General features: G+C 35.0%; 2 protein-coding genes across 2 annotated transcripts; one reads left to right on the top strand and one right to left on the bottom strand.

The window, feature by feature from the left end:
• The first annotated feature begins 5,619 nt into the window (after nucleotides 1-5,619).
• Nucleotides 5,620-6,350, top strand: LOC126714129 (uncharacterized). The gene is made up of 2 exons (XM_050414136.1): nucleotides 5,620-5,876; nucleotides 5,980-6,350. Exons 1-2 carry the CDS (start codon nucleotides 5,727-5,729, stop codon nucleotides 6,310-6,312), a joined length of 483 nt encoding a protein of 160 aa, XP_050270093.1. The 5' UTR covers nucleotides 5,620-5,726; the 3' UTR covers nucleotides 6,313-6,350.
• A 1,995-nt stretch (nucleotides 6,351-8,345) lies between these two features.
• LOC126714138 (uncharacterized) lies at nucleotides 8,346-9,105 on the bottom strand. Its single transcript, XM_050414148.1, has 2 exons — nucleotides 8,726-9,105; nucleotides 8,346-8,583 (listed from the first exon to the last, which is right to left on the bottom strand). The coding sequence occupies exons 1-2, from the start codon at nucleotides 9,077-9,079 to the stop codon at nucleotides 8,386-8,388; spliced, it is 552 nt and encodes a 183-aa protein (XP_050270105.1). The 5' UTR covers nucleotides 9,080-9,105; the 3' UTR covers nucleotides 8,346-8,385.
• Between the last annotated feature and the right edge of the window lie 16,156 nt (nucleotides 9,106-25,261).

A 25,261-nucleotide genomic window follows, 5' to 3' on the forward strand; every position in this document is an offset into this window, starting at 1 on the left:
TTGGTTTTTGTTTGGATTCATTATTGACCACAGGTGTTTTTACCTGTTAACAATAATTTTTTGGGTATATTACATATTATACACTATATTTTAATTTGATCTCTAACCTTTCAATTATGTCAATTTAGTCTCTAATATTTTAATATCGTGTCAATTTAGTCCCTACCATTATCTTTTGGATAAAAATTTATGATGTGTCTAATGGTCGAAACAAAAAATTAGCTTACATTGATGAGACAATAAACTTAAATTTTATTTTGGTCGTTTGTCATGTCAACAATTTTCATCTAAGATATAACATCAGGAACTAAATTGACACAACATTGAAATGTTGGGAATCAAATTGACACAATTGAAAAGTTAGGAACTAAATTGAAATATGGTGTAAAACTTAAGGACCAAATATGTAGTTTACCTATAATTTTTTAATTTAGCAGTTCTGAAATTTTATTTGAAATTTCTTGTGTCTTTAGATTTATGGAAGTTTTTCACAAAAATTAAGATGATGAGTTGTTAACCATAAATAATAAGTTAATAGGAGTATTAATGATGGATTCAAATGTAACAACAGAACAATTCAACCATTGTAAAATTTGTTGTGAAAAATATAAGATATGATGACTTTTTTTTATTTATTTGATGGTTGATGAACTCGTTTTAACTTTTAATTGATGCATAAATATTTTTAAAACACGATTGTATCCTTTTTTCATTTTTCTTTTTGGTAAAAGAAGCACAATTATATCTTTAATAGATCCATATCAAAGTCAACTCAAACAAAAAAAAAAAAAAAAATCAAATAAAAGTAAAAATATTAATTAAGAGAAATTAGGTTTCAATCTTCCTTTCCTAATTTTATTAGGTAAACTACATATTTTGTCATTATCCTTTATACCATATTTCAATTTGATTATGTGGGTCCTCGAGGACCGAGGATGAAGTTGAAGGGTTGCAGCATTGGTGAAGAAATGCCCCGAGCCATAGGCCCGAGGAAGCGAGCTGCCCGAGGAAGGGAACGGATAAGTCAAAATACTCTATAGTGTTCTAAGTAAGAGCTGGAGCTTGAAAGGAAAAGAAGTCAGTGGACATTAGGGAAGCTTTTAGCCTGGCGTAGCCTGTTGCTTCCGCATTACATGGTGGACAACAGCTTTATCAGCTGCATTGATGAGGAAGTGACCTGAACAGTATAAGTCACAGCTAAGCAAATTCCTTCCACCACCTTCTTTAGATGTTAAAAGCAACAAATGTCATGAAAGGAGGGGGATTAGGTGAGAATGGATGGTTAAGATATGATAGGAGTAGAAGTATATAAGGAAGGGAGAGCAGCACTGAAAAAGGGATCGAGACAAAAAAGAAGAAAAGAAAAGAAAAAGTATTGAGAGAAGAGAGTGAACAGTATTACTTTTGTGTAGACTTAGCCTACTCGGGTGAGTTTGTGGAGAGCTGAATGTTCATCTATTTCTTAATATAAACCTTACCCTTCCCTGTGTTTGTCCTCGGGCAAGGCCCTTTGTTGTTGTTCGTTCCCTTCTCTTAGAAATTTTATTGATTTAGGTCAAAGTTGAACTACACAACCCACTATTCTAAGTGGGCTCGGGCTACTAAATTTTCTAGTCCTTACAGATCCCTAACCTTTTAATTGTATCAATTTAGTCCATAACATTTCAGTGTCGTATCAATTTAGTCTCTGCCGTTATATATTGGATGAAAATTGCTGACTTGACGATTGGCCAAAATAAAATTTTAGTTTATTCTCACATCAACGGAAGCTAACTTTTTATTTTGGTCATTAACACATCAACGAAAGCTAATTTTTTATTTTGGTCATTAAACATGTCATTAATTTTCATCCAAAAAATAACTGCATTGACTAAATTAACATGGTGCTAAAAGGTAATGGGCCAAATTGACACAATTAAAATGTTAGAGATCAAATTGAAATAGCGTGTATAAGATAGGGACCAAAAACGTAATTCACCCAATTTTACTTTTTTAGAGAAACCTTTCCTATTTAGTATGGCTATTGAATTATTAAAAATAAAATGCTTCATTTTCCAATTACCACTTTTTATTCTAAAAAAAATTTGTATTAGTATTGCTTTTTTAATCCATAAAAAAAAAAATGCTCATTTAAAAATACATTACTAAAAAATAAGCTATCAAACTAAGTCAAATAATTTAAGACAAAAGCTTAGCCGTTCACACGCAAATGGTTGCGTGAGGAGGACCTGGAATTATTTATTACAGGTTGCTTTTCGGGAGGGCTCAAAACCAATTAAAATTTTGTTGTTACGGTAAGTGTTTGAATTTTTCATAGAATTTTGTGAAACCCTCTTACAAAAGAGAAATACCATATACACAATATTTTCATAATAAATTTTAAGTGGCAAGTTGTTATGGGTTGTTATTAGTGGGCAAAAAAATAATTTCAGTAGTTGATTCAAATTGAAAACTTATATAAACCTACCAACTATGATTTGTTGTTAAAAAAGGGGGTGAAGTCGAGACAAATGAATTGGATATAACTAGCCGATGCTTGCGACACACGGATACGGTTTAAATTTATTTTAAAATATTTTATAAAAAAAAACTATATTTTTATATGAAAATATCTTTATGACCATGCATGATACTTATTCTTAATATTGTTACCTCTATATAGCTCTGGCCATGAATTATCTTACACCTATCTCAATTGCAAATTTAGTCTGGACAACCACATCTAGTTTTGCCTCATCCGAATTCAAATTACTCTCCCTTTGCAACTCAATGCAACAATAAGTGACCAGTTATCATCTCAAATCAAAACAAATTGTGTAAAGACAAATAATATTGAATCTGACATTTGCAATTCTACATTGAAATTAGTTCTTGAATGGTAGCTCTTAATAAGGTTGTTATATATGCTTGAATAGACAAATGTATTAAGACAAATAATTATATTACTCAATCCATTGAATCCAATTCTTGCAATTCTACATTGAACTTAGTTCTTATGTAGAAAAGAGATTGAAAAGTTATTCATTAAATATATCTAAAGCATTTAAAGTAATAAATGCATATTAAAGATTTGAGTTTTTTGGCTAATTTAAAACATCAGTCTATTGTTTGAAATTAACTAGTTAAAGGGGATTGTTCGGGGTTTGTAATTTAGTAGGAGGAAGTTTTTTTTTTTTTTTTTGAGAGATAGTTACAACATGCTGCTAACCTCGTAGCTCGAACAATTTCCCCCCTAAACCCCCAAGCACTTTGTACATGGGGAGGTGCTACACTACGTTCTAATACATAGTAAAAACTTATGTTCTCTCGTATAAGATCTTTGCTTTTGTATGTGTGTATATATTGATATTGATTATTTAAGATGCTAACAAGAATAAGAAGTGTTGGTTTGGAGGTTTAAAAATAATAAAATATGTCCACAAATCAAAATAATATAACACTAGCTCACAACAAATTGTATGGATTTTCTTATTATTTTAATGCATTTAAATGAATAATCATATATTATTTGCAAATCAAATTTGTAATATTAACTAACATTATATGGCTTGGTTGAGGTACCGATATCTCGCTTTATTTAAGGCATTTCACGCCACTACGGGAAAATATATAATATACATTTAAAATAGTGCAACAGGTTAACTAGAATATTGTCTTCATGATACAACAGCCCAGCCACATATGCTATAAGCTTCATGAGTTTGCACTATATAATAGAGCAAAAGCTCTACCAAAGAAGAACCTTCTTGTCCAAAAAATAATCTTTAAAAAAAACACACTATACAAGGCCTCTAGGTATACCTCTTAAGAGGGGTAAGACTCCTTTAAGCAAAGCAATTATAGTCTTACTTAGAGTACAAGCAAAGAAATCTTAATTCTACTTGTGATCAAAGTAATGTTAATCTAGGATTTATCCTACTATAAATACCAATCAATTAATTGTAAAACATGGAGTTAGCATCAAGGGCTTAATGCTATGGATATGGACCTCTAATGCATAATTATAAATCCTAGACCAGACATTAACCTGATCTATGCAAAGAATCATTGGATGATTGGTTCAACTAGTGGGTCATTGGTAGAATCACATGGTCAAATAAAAAAGAAATCATAAAATAATTATGTAAATTAATAAAAATGGGTTATCTTAATTTACTAATCAAAATTAATTATAAAAAACATGTAGTGTTTCACAAATATAAGTATATAACACTAGATAACATAAAATAAAAAGATTTAATGCAGCTATTTGCTAAATAAAATCCTATCACATTACTTACAATTTTAATAACAAAAGTATATCTTGTAAATATTACATATTTCACTAGCTACTCTAATTCCATAGGTACGACCTGATCTAAAATTTGAAGTTCAATATTTATTGAAAAGTCTAGCCTCAACTTCATTATAAAATTCTTTGCTTTTGTTACACTCTTCATTCAAAAAAATGGAATTTGCAATGACCTTATTAACGCAATTTCATTTAGAATTACAAAACTAGTAGGGTGAAAGCATCTAGGTTGCATAAATTGCAAAAAAAAAAAAAAAAAAAAAAAAAAAAAAACCATTGGCTTCACTGAGTTTTATCTGTTTAGTTGTATAAGCGATCCAAAATTCCAAATAAACAATTGGATTGACTTAGGTATTGGTTCACTAGATTACCGGTCTGGCCAGTTTGGTCAATCTAGGCTTAATAACTATGCTATAAAGCCAAGCCATAGTAATTTATCATGTTCTCTTTCTCTTTACATTTCTTTTTGGGATAATTACACATTACCCACCTGTGGTTTACCTCTAATTCTAAGTGTCTACTCGTAGTTTGAATTTTGACACTTTGCCCACCTGTGATTATCTCCGTCTATGTGCTGTGTGCCCACCTCTCCCTCACCGTTACTCTAACATAGGAAATAGATCAAAGTCACTCCCATCCAGATCAAAACACTCACTTTTCCAAAAACCACTCAGTCACTCTCATCCGCTTGCTCACCAAAAATCACTCAGTGTCACTCCCAAAAATCACTTAAAATCACTCACTCACTCACTCACTCCCATCGTTCATGCAAACCAAACCGAGATAGACAGCTTCTCCGTTCATCTGTGGCAGGAAGACTCACTCATGGGTATCGCGCTTCGCTTCACTTGACTGGGAGTTGAAAGCTTGAGGTCGTGCATGCAAACCGATTTGAGGAAGATCAAGATTATTGCTGTTCTGTTCAGCCGTTGCAGGTAGATTAGGATTTTGCGTTTTAATCTTTGAAATCTAGGGTTCTGAATTGGGTCTTAAAATGCCGGTGGATTTTAAAATGCCGGTGCCGGTGGTGGGTTTTAAAAACTCATTTTTGCCGGTGGTGGGTTTTAAAATGCCCGGTGATAATTGTATTTCTTTCTTCCTCACTTAATATGCACGGTCACTTTGTTAAAATTCCTGTGGGTTTTAAAATTGGGTAGTCTTTCTTCCAAATTCTTTCTTCCAAATTCGGTTAACATATCTGCATTTTCTGCATTTTCTCCAGCACGGTCACTATATCTGCATTTTCTTATTACTGGCTTAACAGTTATGAATATATATCTGCATTTTCTTATTACTTTAAAATAAAGGTCTGTGGCCCATCAACTTTTTTAACAATGTGGTTGTAGCATGAGTAGTTGTTACTAAATTTAGATGAGTTGATTCTTGCCACTCGTAACAGATTTGTTGGTCTATAAGCTTGTAACAAATTTTTGCTATGTCTTCATCAACTGGCAATGGCTCTACAACTAGTGGTTTCTACCATGCTGGAGATGGTCATTTATGTACCCTTGAGAATTGTGCCCTAAGAACAAGTCGAAAAGCTGGTAACTATGGAAGAAGATTTGTTGGTTGTAGTCAATTTAATGTAAGTAACAATTACATTGTTGTATTTGAATTGAGTTGAATTGAATTATTAGTTGTGATTAATTGTGAACTGTGAAATTAATTGTTATAATTGTAATGCTCAGGTTGGTCCCAAATGTGGCTTCTTTCAGTGGGTAGATAACGAAACTTGTAAGAGTGACCGTGAAAGGATAAGTATGCTTGAGAATGAATTGCAGCTTGCAAATCAGAGAGAAATGACAACTAAGGAAATGGAAGAAAGATGTAACCGGAGGGAAAGAGAAACTCATGAGCTTTATGTAGAAATTAGAGAGAAACTTAAGAGAGTTAGAGAGAGTGAGAGATTGTACAAGATGACATTAGTTTTGTCATGGTTATTTTTCATTTTTGTAATGTTGTTGTTGTGTTTTGCCTCAGTGAACAATAATGTAAGAGCGAGGAACCTTAATCTGCCATAATACTTGGTGGAATGTTGAAATGTTATTGGGTAATTGAAATGGAAAGTGTTGTTTTTGTGCAAATATTGTTTAGTATAATTTTTTTATTCCTTTTTACTTCATCCTGTGATTGATATACATTGGCACAAAGTGTTATGTGGAAATATTAATAACATAATAACTTGAATGGAACATGTTGGTTCAATATATACACCTGTGTCAATGCACACCTGCCTATAAATGGAACATGTTTTACACATATACATGATTTGTTGCACACCTGCCTATAAATGGAACATGTTTTACACAGACACATGATTTGTTGTGTGAATACATACACCTGTGTAAATCCACCAAAAGAACAAGACAAGAAAAACAGAGTCCACCAAAAGCACAAGACAAGCACAACACAACAAAATACTTTATCCTATTTCAATGCACATTAACATTAATAAAAGTGAAGAGTCATTGAACACATCCTGTGACTTCACAAAATAAAAGAAGAACAACCTATTCAGTGACTTTACAAAATAAAAGTGGAGACATTAACAAAGTTTTATGTCACATGCATACAAAATTGCCAACATTGTTTTTGGCACATCCTGTGACTTTACACATCTTCCAATTAAAACCCACCAACTAGTCCACTAGTGCTCAGACATACATATTTCCAACCGAAATTGCCAATATTGTTTTTGACACTTGACATATACATTAAACAAGTGAACTATAACAAAAAAGTTGTTGAAACTTTAACATCTTCCAAGTTTTCATTTACTACTTTAGGTGCCCTTGCCAGCTGCATTCTTGCCCTTGCCAGCTGCATTCTTGCCCTTTCCACCAACTGGTTGAAACTTTCTGCCTTTAAACCCCCTAGCAGATGTACTTGGCTGCATAACCAAAAATCCAACAGTTAGCAAGATTATCCAACAATTAGCAAGATGATCCAACAATAGCAAGTAAGAGAAAAAAAATAAACAAAATAGAACAAGCCAGAGGTGCCTGAGATGGTAAAGAATCCCATGTCTCTCTAGGGGTATGGAAGCTTGGTTGTGAGGATGAAGAGAACCAATTAGCCTTAGATCTAGTTGCAGGTTGAGTTGCAGCCTCAGATCTATTGTTTGGTGCAGGTTGAGATGCAGTTTGACCAAAAGCTCTATATGCACTCTGAGATCTAGCACTTGGTGGCTGAGATGCAGTTTGAAGTGTTGCAGTCTGCTTTGTTTTTGTAGATTTACTGCCTTGTGCCTACAAAGAGGGTAGTACAAGTTACACACATGAAATACTTGAGGAAATGAATATAGTTCAAAGCATGGAAATACTTACAGCTGCTAATTTAGCAAGTCTATCTCTTCTCTGCCATGTAGTTTCACCAGTGATGCCTGCCTTGCACCCTCTTGCATTATGTCCTTCTTTCTTGCACTTCCCACACTTGATTGTCTTGTTCATCCTAGAAACTCTATAAGGGTTCCTTGGCTCTTCAGGATCTCTTTTTCTTTACTTTGGTGGTCTGCCAGGTGGTTTATACACATGAGGAGCAACAGGAGCAGGTTGGTTAGTCTTAACCCACTCAGACTGGCCAGGCATTGGCTGTATTATCTCTTTGTATGTTTCAGCAAATGTCTCTTTTAAGTAACAAGGATGCACATAGTTCTCCACTTTCTCCAGGTTCTTAACAATAGCAAAGATCCCATGTTTGCAGGGAAGTCCTGTCAAATCCCAAATCCTATAGCTGCATGCTTTCTTAGCCAAGTCAACCACATGTCTCTCATGACCATTATCAACCTCATACATGAAGCTGCCTGCTGGAGTAGCATTGAAAGGTATAGATTCATGTTTTAACTTCTCTAATTTGTCTTGAATATTAAGACAAACTTTTCCAGTGTATTTTGCTATACCTCTCATCTTTTTGTATTGTTTGGTCATGAGCCTAACTCTAATCCACTCCAACATTGCTAAAATTGGCTTATCCCTAGCTTCTAAAATCATGGCATTAAAAGACTCACTCAAGTTATTAGCTAAACAATCACACAAAGTTCTACTACTAAAGTGAGACTTAGACCATTGTGCAGGGTTGATGTCAACAAGATACTCTCATGCCTTGACATCCAAATCCTTCATTTCCTGCATTCTTCTTTCAAACTCCCTCACTGTTATGGCTCCAGCACATCTCCACAGTGCATCCTTCAACTCCAAGCCCTTATGATCCACTTTGAAATTATTATAGATATGCTTCACACAATATCTATGCTCACAAGTTGGGAACAGCATCTCAATTGCAGGTATAAGGCCCTTATACAAGTTACAAAACAGAACAAGTAAATATGTTAGTACAATTGTTACAAAACAGCATCTTTGTTACAAAACAGCATCTCAATTATTATTGAACTTTAAAAATGTCTACTAAATATGTTAGTACAATCGTAGGTCATACCTTTTGTCTGTCACTGATGAAGACCAGATTAAGTTGCTGTGGATCCCCAATGTCATTTGAAAACTGCTGCAGAAACCATACCCATGAATCTTTGTTTTCTTGCTCAACAACAGCAAATGCAACTGGGAAAATATTGTCATTTGCATCTCTAGCTATGGCAGAAAGTATTTGCCCCCCAAATCTGCCTTTCAAGTGGCACCCATCTAAACCAATAATTGGTTTACAACCTCCCAAAAACCCAAGTTTTTGTGCATTATACCTAATATACATTCTCTTAAATTTCGGCTGTGCATTTTCATCTTCCATTTCAGTTTGCAAAATAACCCTACTTCCTTTATCAGTCAATCTTATCATCTCTGCATAATCCCTAAGTTTCCCATATTGCAACTGTTCATCCCCAGTAACCAACTCAATAGCTTTCCTTTTTGCCCTATACACTTGACTGTAACTTATGTCAACTTCAAGTGCTTGCTTCACATGATGTTGAACACCAGCCACTTTCCAATTGGGGTTTTTGTCAAACTCCTGCATAAACTTCTTTGCAACATAAGTTGAAGTCACTTGGCTATGTTTGAAGGATCTAGGGCAAGTGCACTCCGGATTGAATGTTTTTATTTGGAATGTCAACTCGTCAGGTAGTTGAGATGCATAACACCTCCATCCACATTCATTGATACAATAAACTGATATCTTCTTCTTCTCATTCAGCTTGAACTTGATATTTACTGGCTTCTTTATCGCATATTCCCTCAATGCCTCCCTAAATACTTTAGAGTTTGGAAACTTCATTCCTTTCCTTAACTCTGGCTTTCTCATGTCAGTTTGGACATTAAACTCAGGTTCTTTTGCAGCTGGTGCTGGCTGATCATCATCAGACCCTATTAGACTTTCCATGTCATCTTCAAGAGGTGGGTCAATCCATTCACCCTCTTCAAGAGGTGGGTCATTGTCAGCTGCAGTATTCCTATGTGGGGCTGCATACACATGTACATCCTCATGGGTAGATGGCCCATCATCTCCTTCAGAGGGCCTATGTGGGGCTGCATGTGTAGATGACCCATCATCTCCTTTAGAGGGCCTATGTGGGGCTGCACGTGTAGATGACCCATCATCTACATTTCCAAAAACATCATCATCAAAATCTGGCCCCTCAAACATTTCCTCTAACTAATCAATATCACCTCCTTCAGCATCCACATTACCTCCCTCATGCACCTCATGCACATCATCATCACTCTCACCCACCTCATGCACATCATCATCATCATCTGCTACTTCCTCATTACCAAATGGTTGTTCAACAGCAAGTGGCTCCTCACCACCCTCAACATATAGTGTTATCTTATCTGTAGGCCATGCAGCATGGATCTCACACATATAAACAACATCATCATCTTCATTTATAAGCCTTAACCCTTGCTCCAAATTACCTCCAAGAATAAGATAATGATATCTACTTGTACTAAGTGCCCCCACATCACAACAAATATCTTGTATTTCAAAATAACTAAGTCTATCTGGGTCAACATTATCAACAAAAGAAGTACTACCTCCTAAATATACCAAATCTGGGTTCCACACAAACTGGCCACCATGATGAATCTCAAAATTGAATACTAAGTCAGCCATCTGCATGTAAAACACAACAGAATAAATGAAGATGATAAAACTTATAAATGAAAGATGATCAAAGCCTTAAAGCATACATATAAAAATGAGGCATCTAGTTCTATTGTTAATAAAGACTCAATACCTATATGGATAAGAGTAGTAATAAGAGCAGCACCATTAGTTAACTGGTCGATTATTATCACAAACTTATTTCAAAACAGAATTGAGCAAACAAGAGAACTTAGAATGCAGTTGGACTTATTTTAAAAATGCATATATAACCATCCAGCTTATATCATAATTGACTGAATAATTATTTCAATAAAATCATGAGCATTATTCAACTTTTAAAGGGAATGGAGGGTTTTTAGTTCACTGGTCCATTAGTTCACTGGTCAAATTCATAATTAGTTCACTGGTCCATTAGACACTAACTATAACATGCTGTCCACAACAGACTCAACTAGTAACATTCTAATTAATATGAAAATCAGAACCAATGATCAATTTGGTAACAAAAGCAGTAAATCAAACTGATTTCAAATTGATAGAAGCAGTAACCAATGATCAAACTGATTTCAATTTGGTAACATTCCACAAAAACAATTAAACAATACAAATCACGGCAGAGAGAAAGCCTACAACAGAACAATCATGAGCATGATCGGGTGAGGGAGAGGCGGGTAATACTAAACAGAACAATCATCAAAGCCTACAACATACAAAAATGAGGAGCAACTGTAAAAACAAAATTGGGTTTCAGCTGGAAATTTCTCCGACTCTGTAAAAAAAAAAAAAAAAGGATTTTTAAAACCCACCACCGGCACTGGCATTTTAAAATCCACCGGCATTTTAAGACCCAATTTAGAACCCTAGATTTCAAAGATTAAAATGCAAAATCCTAATCTACCTGCAACGGCTGAACAGAACAGAGGCAATAATCTTGATCCTCCTCAAATCGGTTTGCATGCACGACCTCAAGCTTTCAAATCCCAGTCAAGTGAAGCGAAGCGCGATACCCAGGAGTGAGTCTTCCTGCCACCGCTGAACGGAGAAGCCGTCTTCGTCGGTTCGGTTTGCACGAACGATGGGAGTGAGTGAGTGAGTGAGTGATTTTGAGTGATTCTTGGGAGTGACACTCAGTGATTCTTGGTGAGCAAGAGTGAACGAATGGGAAATGGGAGTGACTTTTCAACTATTTCTTACGTTAACGGTGAAGGGGGAGTGAGTGAGTGATTTTGAGTGATTTTGAGTGATTTTTGGGAGTGACACTGAGTGATTTTTGGTGAGTAAGCGGGATGAGAGTGACTGAGTAGTTTTTGGAAAAGAGACTGTTTTGATCTGGATGGGAGTGACCTTTGATCTATTTCCTATGTTAGAGTAACAGTGAGGGAGAGGTGAGCACACGGCACATAGACGGAGATAATCACAGGTGGGTAAAGTGTCAAAATTCAAACCACAGGTAGACACTTAGAATTAGAGGTAAACCACAGGTGGGTAATGTGTAATTATCCATTTCTTTTTTCATATATTTTAATTTTATTATGGTATGAAAGTTATGCCTTGTTATTTTCTTACATTTATCTTTTTTTAATATTTAAATTTCAAATTATTAATTTATTACTTATTTCAGACCTACTAAAAGGAATACATGCCATTTTAAAACATCAAATTTGACACTGTCTTCTGAATTTGTTTACTAGTTGTCATATAAACTATAGTTTAGATAAAACACGAAAATTTTGATTTAGTCCCTTTTACTAATTATATAGCATAATTATTAATTAATTATCAATAATCTTAATTATGTGATCCATAATATTAGTATTTTTATTAATAACCATAAATCAATAACTCATCAAATCATAAAGCCAGATAATAAAAATAATAAATACATGATTCTGTGACAAAGTGAAAAACTGATAAATCTCTTCAAAGGAAAAATCTCCACGAAGTAACATACCCCAACTAAGACGACTATAAAAGAATGAGTTTTCCAGACTAGAAACAAAACTTTTATAACTAGACTCTACCACCCAGTGGATAACTAGTGTCATTTCAACAATTTAGAACCTCTCCTTCTAAAAAAAGAAAAAAAGAAAACAATTTAGAACCTCTGAACTTCTTCTTATATGAATCCCTTCACTAATTAGTAATTACACATCCACTTCAACAATTCAAAAACTCTGACACACTCCCAGACACCTCCCTGTAAATTTGATCAAAAGTGACTAGAAGAATGAACAATGTGGTTTCAAAACTTAAATCATAGGTTTGGTTGATGAACTAGCACAATTTCTTCATCAAAGTACAAGGACAGAAGGTACGTGTTTCCTATATGAAAAGCTTTGAGCTTTTTTTTTTTAATTGCTCTAGCTTTGGAAAAAAAAAATAATGCTACAATCACAAACTATTTTACAACATTTTTACAACCTATTGATATGACAAATTCTTATTAGTTATAATATGGGTCTACTACTAACATCACATTTATATTTACCAATAATTATTTGAAAATTACTAAAACCACATCAGCAATTTGTAAAAATGTTATAAAATAGTTTGTGTCTATAGTATTACTCTCGGAAAATCCTTGTATGCAATGCTTTAAATAGATGTTTACAAATAAGGTTAGATAGAGACACAAACCTAATCAAAATAAGATTCGAAAAAAAAAAAAAAAAAAAAAAAAAAAACTGTTTCTATGACCCTCATGACTAGAGTGAGGGTCAGGTGAGGAGGCTCTTGTGAGCATTAGCATTAGTGGTGCTAAAAATTTGGCATCACAAAAAGTTACTTTATCTATTTTACCATTTTATTTTGCAAAACACCCAACATCGGTGGTTTTGTTTTAGCTTTTAACATAATAAAATAATATAAATAACATAATAAAATAATATATCTACTACAATAAATAATTTGAGCTACAGTGGTGACACTATAATTTTTTTTTTTTTTTAACATATGAGTTACAGTGCACAAGTAAAAATAGTTGTACACTATTAACTCAGCAGCAAAAAAATTATGCCTATTGCTCCACTGACGTACTTGATTTTTGCCATATTTTTATGGTAAATTTAGCATTTTAACAAAATGTCTCCACCAATACTATTGCATGGATACTATGTTTTTGCTTGAGCTTAAATCTTCAATCTTGCTTAAGCAAACCCTAGTCACGCTTGAGCGAACTTCTTTAATTAGTAAGCTAGTCTTCAAGCTCCTTCAAGCATAAAATTTAACCCACTTTTACAGCAGATAAAATACATCAAGTATCTTAATTTTCTTACAATTAAATGTCATAAGATAAGTCAAACACCAAAATTTTAACCAAACATATAATACCAGTTTGGACAAGAACTGAATTAACCAGTTTGTGAATAGAGGTTTAGCAAAAAAAAAAATTTGTGAATAGATTATCACTAGAAAAGTTGTTCACCGGTATAACTCATTAATAATATGCCTTATCTAAAAGAAAGGGAAATAGATAAACATATAAAATAAATTATCTGACTTGAAGCCAGTTTCAACTTTCAAGCTAATGATCAGCAAGTCAAATTTGAACACCACATCCCCACTTTATCATATTCTATAAACAATAAGAAAACGTGGTGCCCATTGTACGACATTCATATTCTTTAGCCGTATCTAAGAGAATCACAAAAAAGGTATATGCCACATGAAGAATGTTAAAAGTAAATCAATCAATCAAAAAGAAAGAGAAAAATTAACCAATTTTAAGAAATATGCTTAAAAACTTTTTATGAGAAAAGGAAAAAATGTTTGGCTTTTTGATAGGCATTTACATTACTCATAAAAATGGTATTAAAATTTTTCAAAAATAAATTATTAACAAATATCTTAAAAATATCTGTTAACACTTAACAAGATCCACAAACGTGTCAATAAATATGATTGACGGGTTTAATTACCTCGTAACTGATTATTTAAATTGTATATTTTTATAAGCTTAATATAATACTAGCTTTTGACTACAAACTCGCACACGTGAGCACGTGCTCATATGCTAGTTTTGGTATAGTAATTTTTTTTTTTTTTTTGACAAGGTAACTTTAGTAATACTCATACCATTTTTGACCCAAAAGAATTTAAACAAATAGAAAAGGCACTAAAATTACGTAGCATTCTTTGGTGCACGGTCAGTGCTGGGCATTATTGTATAAATTTATAATGACACAATGACTCAGACTAGTGATCCACAAAGCTCCACTTGAAACACATCAGCCACAAAATCCAAACACTTGGATGGCTATGATCAAAGAGAAACAGGCTGTACAACAGTTTGGTACTAACTGTTTAAATAATAGTTTTCAGTTTTTTAGAAATTATGTGTGAGTAAAAAAGTGTATAGAAATACATGTAATGTTGTTTAAAAACTGAAAATGTTTAAATACATGTACCAAACAGGCCATGCAGAAATTACATCCCTTCCATATTAAACATTAGAGATCTTTGTGCTGAATTGGAAATTAAATTAAATTAAAATGGGGTATTGAAATAGACACTTAATTTGTAAAGGTTGGTAGTTGCTTAGCCATCTTTTTAACCCTTTTTTTTTTTTTTTCAAAATTGTAAAATATTTGCACAATGAATCGTGATGATTAGCTTGAAAATTTTTGTGTATTATATGAAGTATGCACGTGTTGTTGTTAGATTGAATCTTAGGTAATTTTGTATTAATTAGTCATGATTTTATTAACATCAAGTCTCAATGTCGTAAACAATACGCCTTCTCTGATATATACAACTAAATTAAGAAGTGCTTTTCATAAAGTTTAAAGCTGAGGTAATAAGGGACAATTTTGAAAGATTAATTAGCCAATAGTTTGATTGTAATGATTTCATATAATTTGTCTTTATTATACAAAGTTGCCGAGCTAGCCATACCTATGGGTACAACTGATGATTATCAAAAAAATAAAATAGGTACAACTGATCGATGATGCCAATGAAGCCGACTTTTTTATGATTGCGACGCTAATGGCTTGAAATAACTTGTTAAATTAAATGATAATATTGTTAAAATAGCATAGTAGTTATATCTTATATGTTGATGAACTTCTACACTTTAGAGTTTGGTCCAAGTTTATGGCCATTAAAAAAAAATTAGTTAATTTGTTTTGTGAAAAAAATAGAAATTTGAGAGAAAAAAAAAATGTAAGGATTGAATAAAGAAGGATAGAATTAATTAAACATTTTTCTATTATAATAAATGTTTGGTAGTAGCCCTTAAACATTTTTCTATTATAATAAGTGGAGTGGTCATCGCACACCCTTGATGCGATAGTGTGCGATGGTCACTTTACAAGTATTAGTATTTATTGAGTGTGGAGGGTAAAGGTCGGAGTTTCAAGTCTCTAAAAGGGAATTTCGCACATATACACACTTAGATTATGCTAGAATAAAATTTCTATTTTGTATATAAAAAAAAAAGTAATAGCCATAGAATCATATAAAAATGGAGAAAAATTAAACATAACATCTTATATTAATTAAATTCCTAATAATATGCGTGTGTTTTGAATTGTATTCAATAAATTAGATGAATAAGATTGTTAAAAGATGGCCAGAATAGAATACAATACAATTGTCTCTCTTTCTTTTTTTCTCCTTCACTTGCAGTAGTAATTGCACCACTTTTTATTATTATTTTTTTCATCTTCCACTGTCTCTCCTATATATTCATTATTCTCTCTTTTCCACCCAACCAAACCAAATGAATCAAATGATTTAGGGGATATTTGGTACATGTATTTTAAACAGATGTTTTCAGTTTTTAAACAACATTACACATTTTTTCACACATTTTTTCACCCACACGTATTTTCAAAAAAATTAAAAACTGTTATTTAAACATACATACTAAACAGGCCCTTAGTCTTTTCCTTTTTTCTTTTTTTTTTGGTTGAATCAGTGACTCAAATCACAGAAAGTACACCATTTTTTTATTTTCATTCTTTCCTACTTTAGAAAATTTGGAATTGTTGTATATATGCTTTCTTAATCTTGCCTAGAAGATTCTAGTGACTTACATACACGTACGTATACATACACTGTATAGTACTGTATATTCTACTCCACGGTATATACTATATGCTATATATATTATAGGGTCATGTTAACGAGTACCTTATCTATTTTAGGAAAATTTTGATATCACTTTTATGAGAAAATGAAAAAAGCTGTCAAAATATTAATTTTTTTTTTTTCTTTTCCCATAAAAACTTTTTTAACTGGATTGTTAATGAGTGCCCTTAGGGCACTCGTTAACATTTCCCTATAATATATCTCAAACTCTTACCACAATTAGTGACCTAGGACATCATTTACATTTCCCTATAATATATCTCAAACTCTTACCGCAATTAGCAATAGGTCGATGACTCTCAGTCATGCACTAACAATAAAAGCTACTAATATCACAGTGTAACAGTGAGTCAAATTATGAAAGAGTTGGTGGCGCAAGTTGAGGACCAGTCAGAATTACGTACAAAGAAATTAATCCACAGAATTCCCCACAAGGAACCCACTTCAAAAAACCCTATAACTTTTCCCTATATGTATTGCTCTAATAATCTTCAAAAAGCACATGTATATTTGGCTTTCACTGTTTGCTATATGTATATGTTAGGGGAAAACGCGGTTTTAATTTGATACATTCATAGCATGTCAGGAAACAGTTGGCCTCTGTTTTAAAGTCTTTTTCTACATATCATGAGCCACCATCCAAACTACCCCTTTTTTGCAAGAAGTTGACATTCATTTATGATGATATTCATATCACTTTCTCTTACTACTCGACTCTCGTACCAAATTCATGACCTAAAGCTATGCCTATCCATTCATTAACTTTGCAACTTATTGCTACTTACTATGATTCACTACACGTTAAATAGAGTTGTTCTAAAATCAAGATGGACTTAATAACTAGGCGTTCTTATTGGGAAAAAAAAGTTATTGGGACAAGAGAGAGAGAGGAAAAATGCACCACATATACACGCATACAAATTAAGGGTAAGCACCCCTAGGGAAGGTTTTTGACCTTTTTGAGCTAATTTTGTTGTCCTATGCGTAAGAGGAGCTAGCTAGCTCTACCCTTATTTTTAAGGATACTGTTGAAGAGTGTAAGTTAAAAGATTAATAATAAAAATTTTTTTTGGTAAACCAGAATTTCATTAAAACTAAGAATTATTACAAAGACCGGTTATATAACACCCCAAGTGTCAGCTAAAAGCTGATACAAAATACAAGGAAGTTTTTTTTTTTGGTTAAAAGGAAAATGCATTAACAAGAACTAAGGAGCCACAGTGGCCAGAGTAGCGGTAGTTAGTCTACCATAATACATGCCATTAGCATCTGTAGTTACATAGGATTCAATTTCTACAGATGGCGGAAAATCAAAAATTACAAAATCTTCTTGGAGAGAACACCCTCTTCTCGCCAAGACATCCGCACATCTATTCGCTTCTCTGAATGTGTGACTTACGCTGACCTGATGGAAGCTTCGTAGGAGGGATCTGCAGTCATTAAGCAAAGGAAGGAAAGAATTATTAACAACAGAATTGGACTGCACCAAATCCACAACTACTTTTGCATCAATTTCAACTTCAATATGTTGTAAACCCAGCTGAGAGGCAAGGATAAGGCCATCCCTTAACGCCCAAAATTCAGCAGTGATACTTGTGGCAAAACCAACGGACCTAGCGAAGCCTTTAACCCATTCCCCTGAAGAATTTCTAATTAACCCCCCAGCTCCAGCAGCCCCCGGATTGCCTAGAGAAGCCCCATCTGTATTGAGTTTCATCCAACCAATGGGAGGTTTAAGCCATTTGATTGGAATCATAATACTCTGTTTCTGGCTTCTAGTTTTCGCAACACAGAAAAAGAATTCCAAGGCCTGGTTAATGCATGATTTGTGTAAGTTCAGATTTAGGGGGATATTTTCAAAACAAACTTTATTCCGGTGTTTCCAGATGAACCAGAGAGCAAAAGGAAATAAGATGCTCCACGGTATAGAGGATTGATGAACCTCTTTGCTCTGACAGTTCAGGCGCAGCCAATCAGCCAATTCTGCATTGAATGAGGCCTTAACGGCGTGAGGTATCTGAACCTTACTCCAGCAAAATTTGGCAAACTCACAATCACGGAGCAAGTGTATTATGGTCTCACCTTGACAACCACATACCGGGCAGACATTACTACTACTGATGCCACGGTTTGCCAACACATCTCTCACTGGTACACTATTGTGCAAGCAAAGCCACAGGAAGTTAGTGATTTTGGGCAACAAGTCCATTCTCCAAATCCAATTCCCAGTAAAGGGTGAACCAGGGGCATCACTAGGCAGAGCAAGCTGATAAGCAGATTTTGTGGAAAAATCACCATCATTGGCAGCTTTCCAAATAATAGTATCCTCTCTTGTGCCGTAGATTTGAAATGGAACCGCTTTTATTTTGTCCTTAATAGATTGAGGAAGCTCAAATGAGATCAAGTTCCAATTCCAAGACTGATTTTGCTTCAGTTCTGAAACTGTAAGATCAGTCTCAGCAGCTGTTAAAGGACCTTCAATCAGCTCTCTTAGGGCCGCACCTTTGATCCAACTGTCTTGCCACACCCTAATCTTTTCTCCATTACCAATACTCCAGCCAATTCCCTTTGCAAAAACTGGGAATCCAGCCTTAATGGCGTTCCAGTTGGGCGACGAAGGCAGCTTATCTGGGTCTATAGATCGACCTCTTGAAGCAGCACAATATTTCCTTAGAATGACTTTCGCCCATAGGGCTTCTTTCTCCTGGTACATCCTCCAATTTAATTTTGCCAATAGAGCAATGTTCTTTGCTTTCGCCATCTGAATCCCCAGCCCCCCTTCTTCTTTAGACTTGATTATTTTATTCCAGCCAACTAGGTGAAGCTTCCTTTTTTCACAGGTTGATCCCCATAGGAAGTCCCGGTTCACTTTATCAAGCTTCTCACATAGATGGGTTGGGAGAGCTGACCCTTGCATCACGTAGCTCGGGATAGCTGACATAACGGCTTTAACTAGCACAGCTCGGCCAGCAAAGGATAAAAACTTCATCTTCCATCCAGCCAGCCTTTCCATTACTTTTTCAACCACAAAATTGAACTGGCCTCTTCCTGCACCTTTATTTTTAATTGGAAAGCCAAGATATTTCCCGAAAGCATTTGTGGATTGAAATCCCAACATGTCACATATCTCTTCCTTCTTTTCCGCATCTACATTAGCTGAGAAATAAATTCTGGATTTCTCCATACTCACCTTCTGACCAGATTCAGCACAGAAAGTTTGAAGGACATTAGAGATCGCTTCACAAGCCTCATCATTTATTTCAGTGAACAAAATAAGATCATCGGCGAAAATAAGGTGAGATATACCTACATTCCCGCGAGAGGCTTTGATTGGGGACCAACTGCCATCAATACACTTTTCCTCAATTAGGTAGCCAAGATATTCCATACAGAGTATGAACAAGTATGGGGAAAGGGGGTCGCCCTGCCTAATGCCACGGGATGGAGCAAAAGAATCAAGTTTACCCCCATTAACTAAAATAGAGATACTCGTGGAAGAGACACAGCTCATGATGAGCTTGATGATATTCTGAGGAAAGCGGAAGATCCGTAGGATTTTATAGATGAAACTCCATTCCAATCTGTCGTAGGCCTTTTCCAAATCAATTTTTATAGCCATACAACCAAATTTACCTTTCTTTCTATCCATTGCATAAATAAGCTCCTGAGCAATAAGCACATTGTCTAAGCCTCTTCTCCCAGGAACAAAGGCTGACTGGACTGGCGAAATGATTTCCTTTAGGAAAGGTCTGATACGCTCAACTAGGATTTTTGACACCACTTTATAGATCGAGTTACAAAGGCCAATAGGTCTGTACTGGGATATGGTTTCAGGATTCTTGCATTTCGGGATAAGGGTGATCAAAGTCTCATTAAGGTATCCCAGAATAATCCCTTGAGCAAAAATATTCTTAACTTCAGCATAAACAGAGTTCTTTACATCATGCCAAAAGTGCTGGAAAAATCCAGCGTGTAACCCATCAGCACCTGGAGCTTTAAAGGGTTTAAGAGCCCAAAGGCCTTTCCTTATTTCCTCATCCGAAACTTCCTTTCCAATTAGCTCCTGCTCCTCATTAGAGAAATAGAAGCGGGAATGATCCAGAGACCAAGCATTCATATTGGAAACTTCCATTTCCATAGTGTACAGTTTAATAAAACTTTGCTGAATGTGCTCCTTAATTTTCTCTTCCTCATGAAGCCATTCCTCTTCCCTGTTCTTAATGCACCTTATCTTGTTCCTGTGCCTCCTAACCACTGTGGAGACATGAAAATATGTAGTATTTCTATCCCCAAAAGTGGCTGCATTAAGCCTAGATTTAAGCGCCCAAAACTCCTCTTCCTGGAGAAGGATCAGGGAGTACTCCTCAATTAATTTCCTTTCTAACTGGAGCAGAGAGTCATTCGGATTATCAGCTAAGGCTTTTTGAGTCCTATTCAGCCTTGCTAGAACTCTTCTTTTCCTAGCAAAGAGATTACCAAACACTTCAGCATTCCACTTCCTAGCTTTATTGGTGAATCCAGAAATAGCCCCATTTAGACTTACCCCAACACTCCAGGCATCCTGGACTACTTTATGGAATTCCGGATGGAGTAACCACATAGTTTGGAAGTGAAAAGGCTTGCTCCCATGGTTAGTCCTAGAATTACAAAGTTCCACTAAGACTGGATGGTGATCAGAGAAAGTACGAGGTAAGTGGGTAACAGTTGCTTCTGGAAATAAGAGTCTCCACTCCGGATTAGCAAAACACCAATCAATCCTTTCAAGAATCAGATCCGATAAAGGTCTTTTGTTTGTCCATGTATACTTGGGGCCAGCAAACCCCAAGTCTATCACATTACATGCATCAATGCAATCTTTGAATTCCATGGCCCTATTTATATTCACCTGTCTACCCCCAAACTTTTCCTCTCCACACAAAACTTCATTAAAATCCCCCAAAAGAAGCCAGGGGAGTTTATGGAGCTTAGCAACTATAGAAAGGTTTGACCACAGTAACCTTCTCTCAGCTAGTCTAGGGCTGGCATAAATTGCAGAAATTAGCCAAGTAAGGTTAGAAGAACATACCTTAACAGTAGCATGTATTTCCTGCTCCGTGGAAGCTAGCAATGTCACCTCCGCATCATCTTTCTTCCATAAAATCCATAGACCGCCAGCATACCCTATAGTATCAGTAGTTATGAACCCATCAAATGGAAGACCCTCAATGATCCTCTCTGCCCTTTCACCTCCAATTCTAGTCTCAGAAATAACCATTATAGAAGGCTGATGATTAACGACCATCTCAAAAATTCTCCTTTTGAAATCGGGATTTAAGGCCCCTCTGCAATTCCACATCAGAATATTCATCTTGACGAATTGTCTCAGGGGAGTTTCCGATGAGCTAGGATTCATCATAGCTGCATCTACCATGCTCCAACCCAGACACCTCAACAGGTCTTTGGACGTAGTCCATTCCGGTTTCCATATCATCATGTATCGAAGGATGCCTAGAATCTCCTCCTTGCAACAGATGAGAAGGTCGCACTTCTACACGGGTGCTAGAACTTGGATCAGCTTCAAGGACGGCTGGTTCCCCATGTGAGCTGAAGCCATCCCCCTGGAGTCTACAATCTTCCTCTCCTGAATTATCCAACCTGATTCGTCGTAATGGGGCACCACTGATGGCCTTAGATATTTGCTCAATCTCTCTGCTTCCTCCCAAGACAGCAGAGGAGTATCCGTGATGAACTTCCACCACGGGTTGGGAGTGAGACCCCACGCCGGATGGTCCAAGTCTAGGAGCCCTGTTCTGGAGCTGGTCGGTGTTAGAGGAAAAATCTGCTTCCAGGCGTTCTTCAGTGCTTCTTCGTGCCACCCCATCGACATCGTTGGAGATGCCCTTATCTGCTCTATTATCATGTCTGGAATCCCCACTACCATGTTCCTGTACCATATCGCCCAGCTCGGCCACTGCACTTGGATTGCACCTTGGAAGCTTGCTTCCATTAGTTCTGGATTTGGGACTTTCAGTTGGGGAAACTGATTGACCTTGGGTGTTTTTTGTTCCAGAGCTAGAGAGCTGCCGCTTCAGAGTTCTAGAGCTCTTCACACCTAAACCTTTAGTGTTTCGAGACCTTGAAGACTGACCAACCCTCTCTCTAGTCTTTTCAAATTGTGTTGGTCTTTCCTGAACCTTACTGAGCTGTTTTGAATCCGTGGTGTCCTGGCATTGTGCCATGTCACAATCCTCTACAGGTTTGTCTTTCCCATGAGAACGTTGGGTTATCTCAGCACGTGCCTCTCCATGCTGAGATCCATCCACGTCTATTCTCTGGGATTTGCTTTGGACGTCATCATCCATTTCATTTAAATAATCCTGGCTTACCAAACTGCCCTTGTACTTTTCCTGGTTAGTTTCGGACTTCAGTGGGGACTTGTTCCGTCCATTTCGAATTGAACCCCTCCTCCTCGTGACAAGCATCCACAGTCCAAAGTTAGAATCCAACTGGGCTTCTTGGCCTTCATCCCTGTTGGGAGTGAATTCCACTTCATCTACCATTTTTGTCACTGGTTTAACTTTGTAACAACAACTTTCTTGCTTGTGTCCAATCCGTCCACAGCTAAAACACAAAGAGGAGATGCCTTCGTACAAGACTTGTTGGTTAATTCGTCCAACCCTTACCCATTTAATGAGAGGCTTCTCCAGATCAACTTGAATGCATAGCCTTGCATAACTACCTCGTGCACCCGTAGCTGTGTAGGAATCAATATGGAGGACGGGTCCAATAGCTCTACCAATCTCTTTCAACACTTCTAAATCATAGAACTCAATGGGGAGTTCAGGGAGACGTACCCAAACTGCCACTGAGGACAACAAATACAAGGAAGTTTGGATTGTGAATTCATTCCTTAGCCAAAATGCCCGCGTAATGGGCCAGGTTAAAGTTTAATTATGAGCTCTAATACACTATTTTCAAAGAAAAAATACAATTGTTAATAATTCATTGGTTAGCACGCATAAATTTATTGCAATTGTGTTTGTTTTTTGATATATGCATATAGTTTGACTTTTTTATAATGCCCAATATTTTTTAATTGACCATTTTAAAAAAGTTTTGATAAAATTTTTATAAAATATATAAAAGTTGTCAAAAAAAAAAAATCAGTAACATTTTTCTTTTCTCATAAAAAGTTTCTAAAAATATTTACTAAATTAATATTCTTAGAGAAATGCTATGTCCACAATATATTTTCACAACACTTTCACAACAAATCTTAAATGGCAAGTTGTTATTGGTTATTATGTGTAGGTAAAAAAATAATTTAATTTATGAATTCAAATTAGAATCAATAACAATTTATCACTTATGATTTGTTGTGAAAGTGTTATAAAAATATTGTGGATGTAGCATTACTTCTCATACTCTTAGGGTATCCATTAACTTCTTTTTTTTCCTTTGAAAAATTTATAAAAATAATAGTACTATTTAACAAAGCATTAAATACACTTTAATCACTATTTTGGGGCATTGGTTAACAAAATCCCAATTTTAATCGGATTTTGTTTTCTAAAAATATTTTTCTTTTCTCATAAAAAGTTTCTAAAAATGTTTGCTAAATTAATAATCTTAGAGAAATGCTATGTCCACAATATTTTCACAACACTTTTACAACAAATCCTAAATGGCAGATCATTATTGGTTATTATGCATAAGTAAAAAAGTAATTTAAATAATTCAAATTAGAACCAATAACAATTTACCACTTATGATTTGTTATAAAAGTGTTATAAAAATATTGTTAACGTAGCATTACTTCTTATACTCTTAGGATATCCGTTATTTATTATTATTTTTTTTTTTGAAAAATGTATAAAAATGACAGTATTATTTAATAAAGCATTAAATACACTTTAATCACTATTTTGGGGCATTGGTTAACAAAATCCCAATTTTAATGGGAAGCAAATGAATTGTAACCTCACTCGTTACTTTCTATAAATTGATGTAATGTTACGTAAATAATATAATACTAATTAAATGGATGCTTAAATTATTTTCTTGTGATAACATCTTTGGCATCATCTCTCTTTCTAAAATGGATTTCAAAAGGTTAGCTTGAAGGGAGTGGGGGAAGTGTGTACAACTGTACACGCTTACCATCAATCATGCAAAGAATGGGCTCTATGCCTCTATAGACCATAAACTCAAAGTAGAAACTGTACATACCATAATGAAGAACATGGTTGAGGTTTCCTTTTCACCAATAATGACTTTCGTGCAAGCTGTGACTGTAATCTAATTTATAGGGGAGGTCGGTGTACAATGTTGGAGCTTGAGGAGGGACCATCTTCTTGAAACTTTGAAATGCTTCAAGTTTTTCTTGAGGATAATTTTTTATTTGACCCCATATTATAAACAATTTTTTATCTTTTATGATCCTAATTCTACCTTGAAATTTTGCAGGGCTAAAAGCAAGCCCCATGCTTATGTATAATGGCATGCTTGTGAATGAAGCTACATGAATTTGTTCAAAGTTAAGGTCAGGTGGATAGGTATTAACTTACTTGTAAAATCCAAGTTTAAGACCCCCAACGTGTGTTAACCTTGCGGAATTAACAAATTTAATGATTAAATACACCAATTTAAAAAGTATCCAACAAATAAATATAAATAACCATAGCTCTGCAATATACCAAATCAAGTGAAGCAATAAAGATAATTATACACAAATCTGGTTATTATTAGAAATATGTAATGATTGTTGTAATCCCTTTAGTTAGGTAGTTAGATAGTTTGTTAGTTAGTTGAGATTATAATGAGTTAGTTAGGATTTGAGCA

Source organism: Quercus robur, chromosome 1 (assembly GCF_932294415.1).
Source record: "Quercus robur chromosome 1, dhQueRobu3.1, whole genome shotgun sequence".
Lineage (NCBI taxonomy): Eukaryota > Viridiplantae > Streptophyta > Magnoliopsida > Fagales > Fagaceae > Quercus > Quercus robur.

Coding starts and splice junctions, on each gene's coding strand:
- LOC126714138 (XM_050414148.1), bottom strand. CDS start 9,079: ATGATAAGATTGACTGATAAAGGAAGTAGGGTTATTTTGCAAACTGAA. Junction 8,584..8,725: donor TCATCAGTGACAGACAAAAG/GTATGACCTACG, acceptor AACTTGTATAAG/GGCCTTATACCTGCAATTGA.
- LOC126714129 (XM_050414136.1), top strand. CDS start 5,727: ATGTCTTCATCAACTGGCAATGGCTCTACAACTAGTGGTTTCTACCAT. Junction 5,877..5,979: donor TTGGTTGTAGTCAATTTAAT/GTAAGTAACAAT, acceptor TGTAATGCTCAG/GTTGGTCCCAAATGTGGCTT.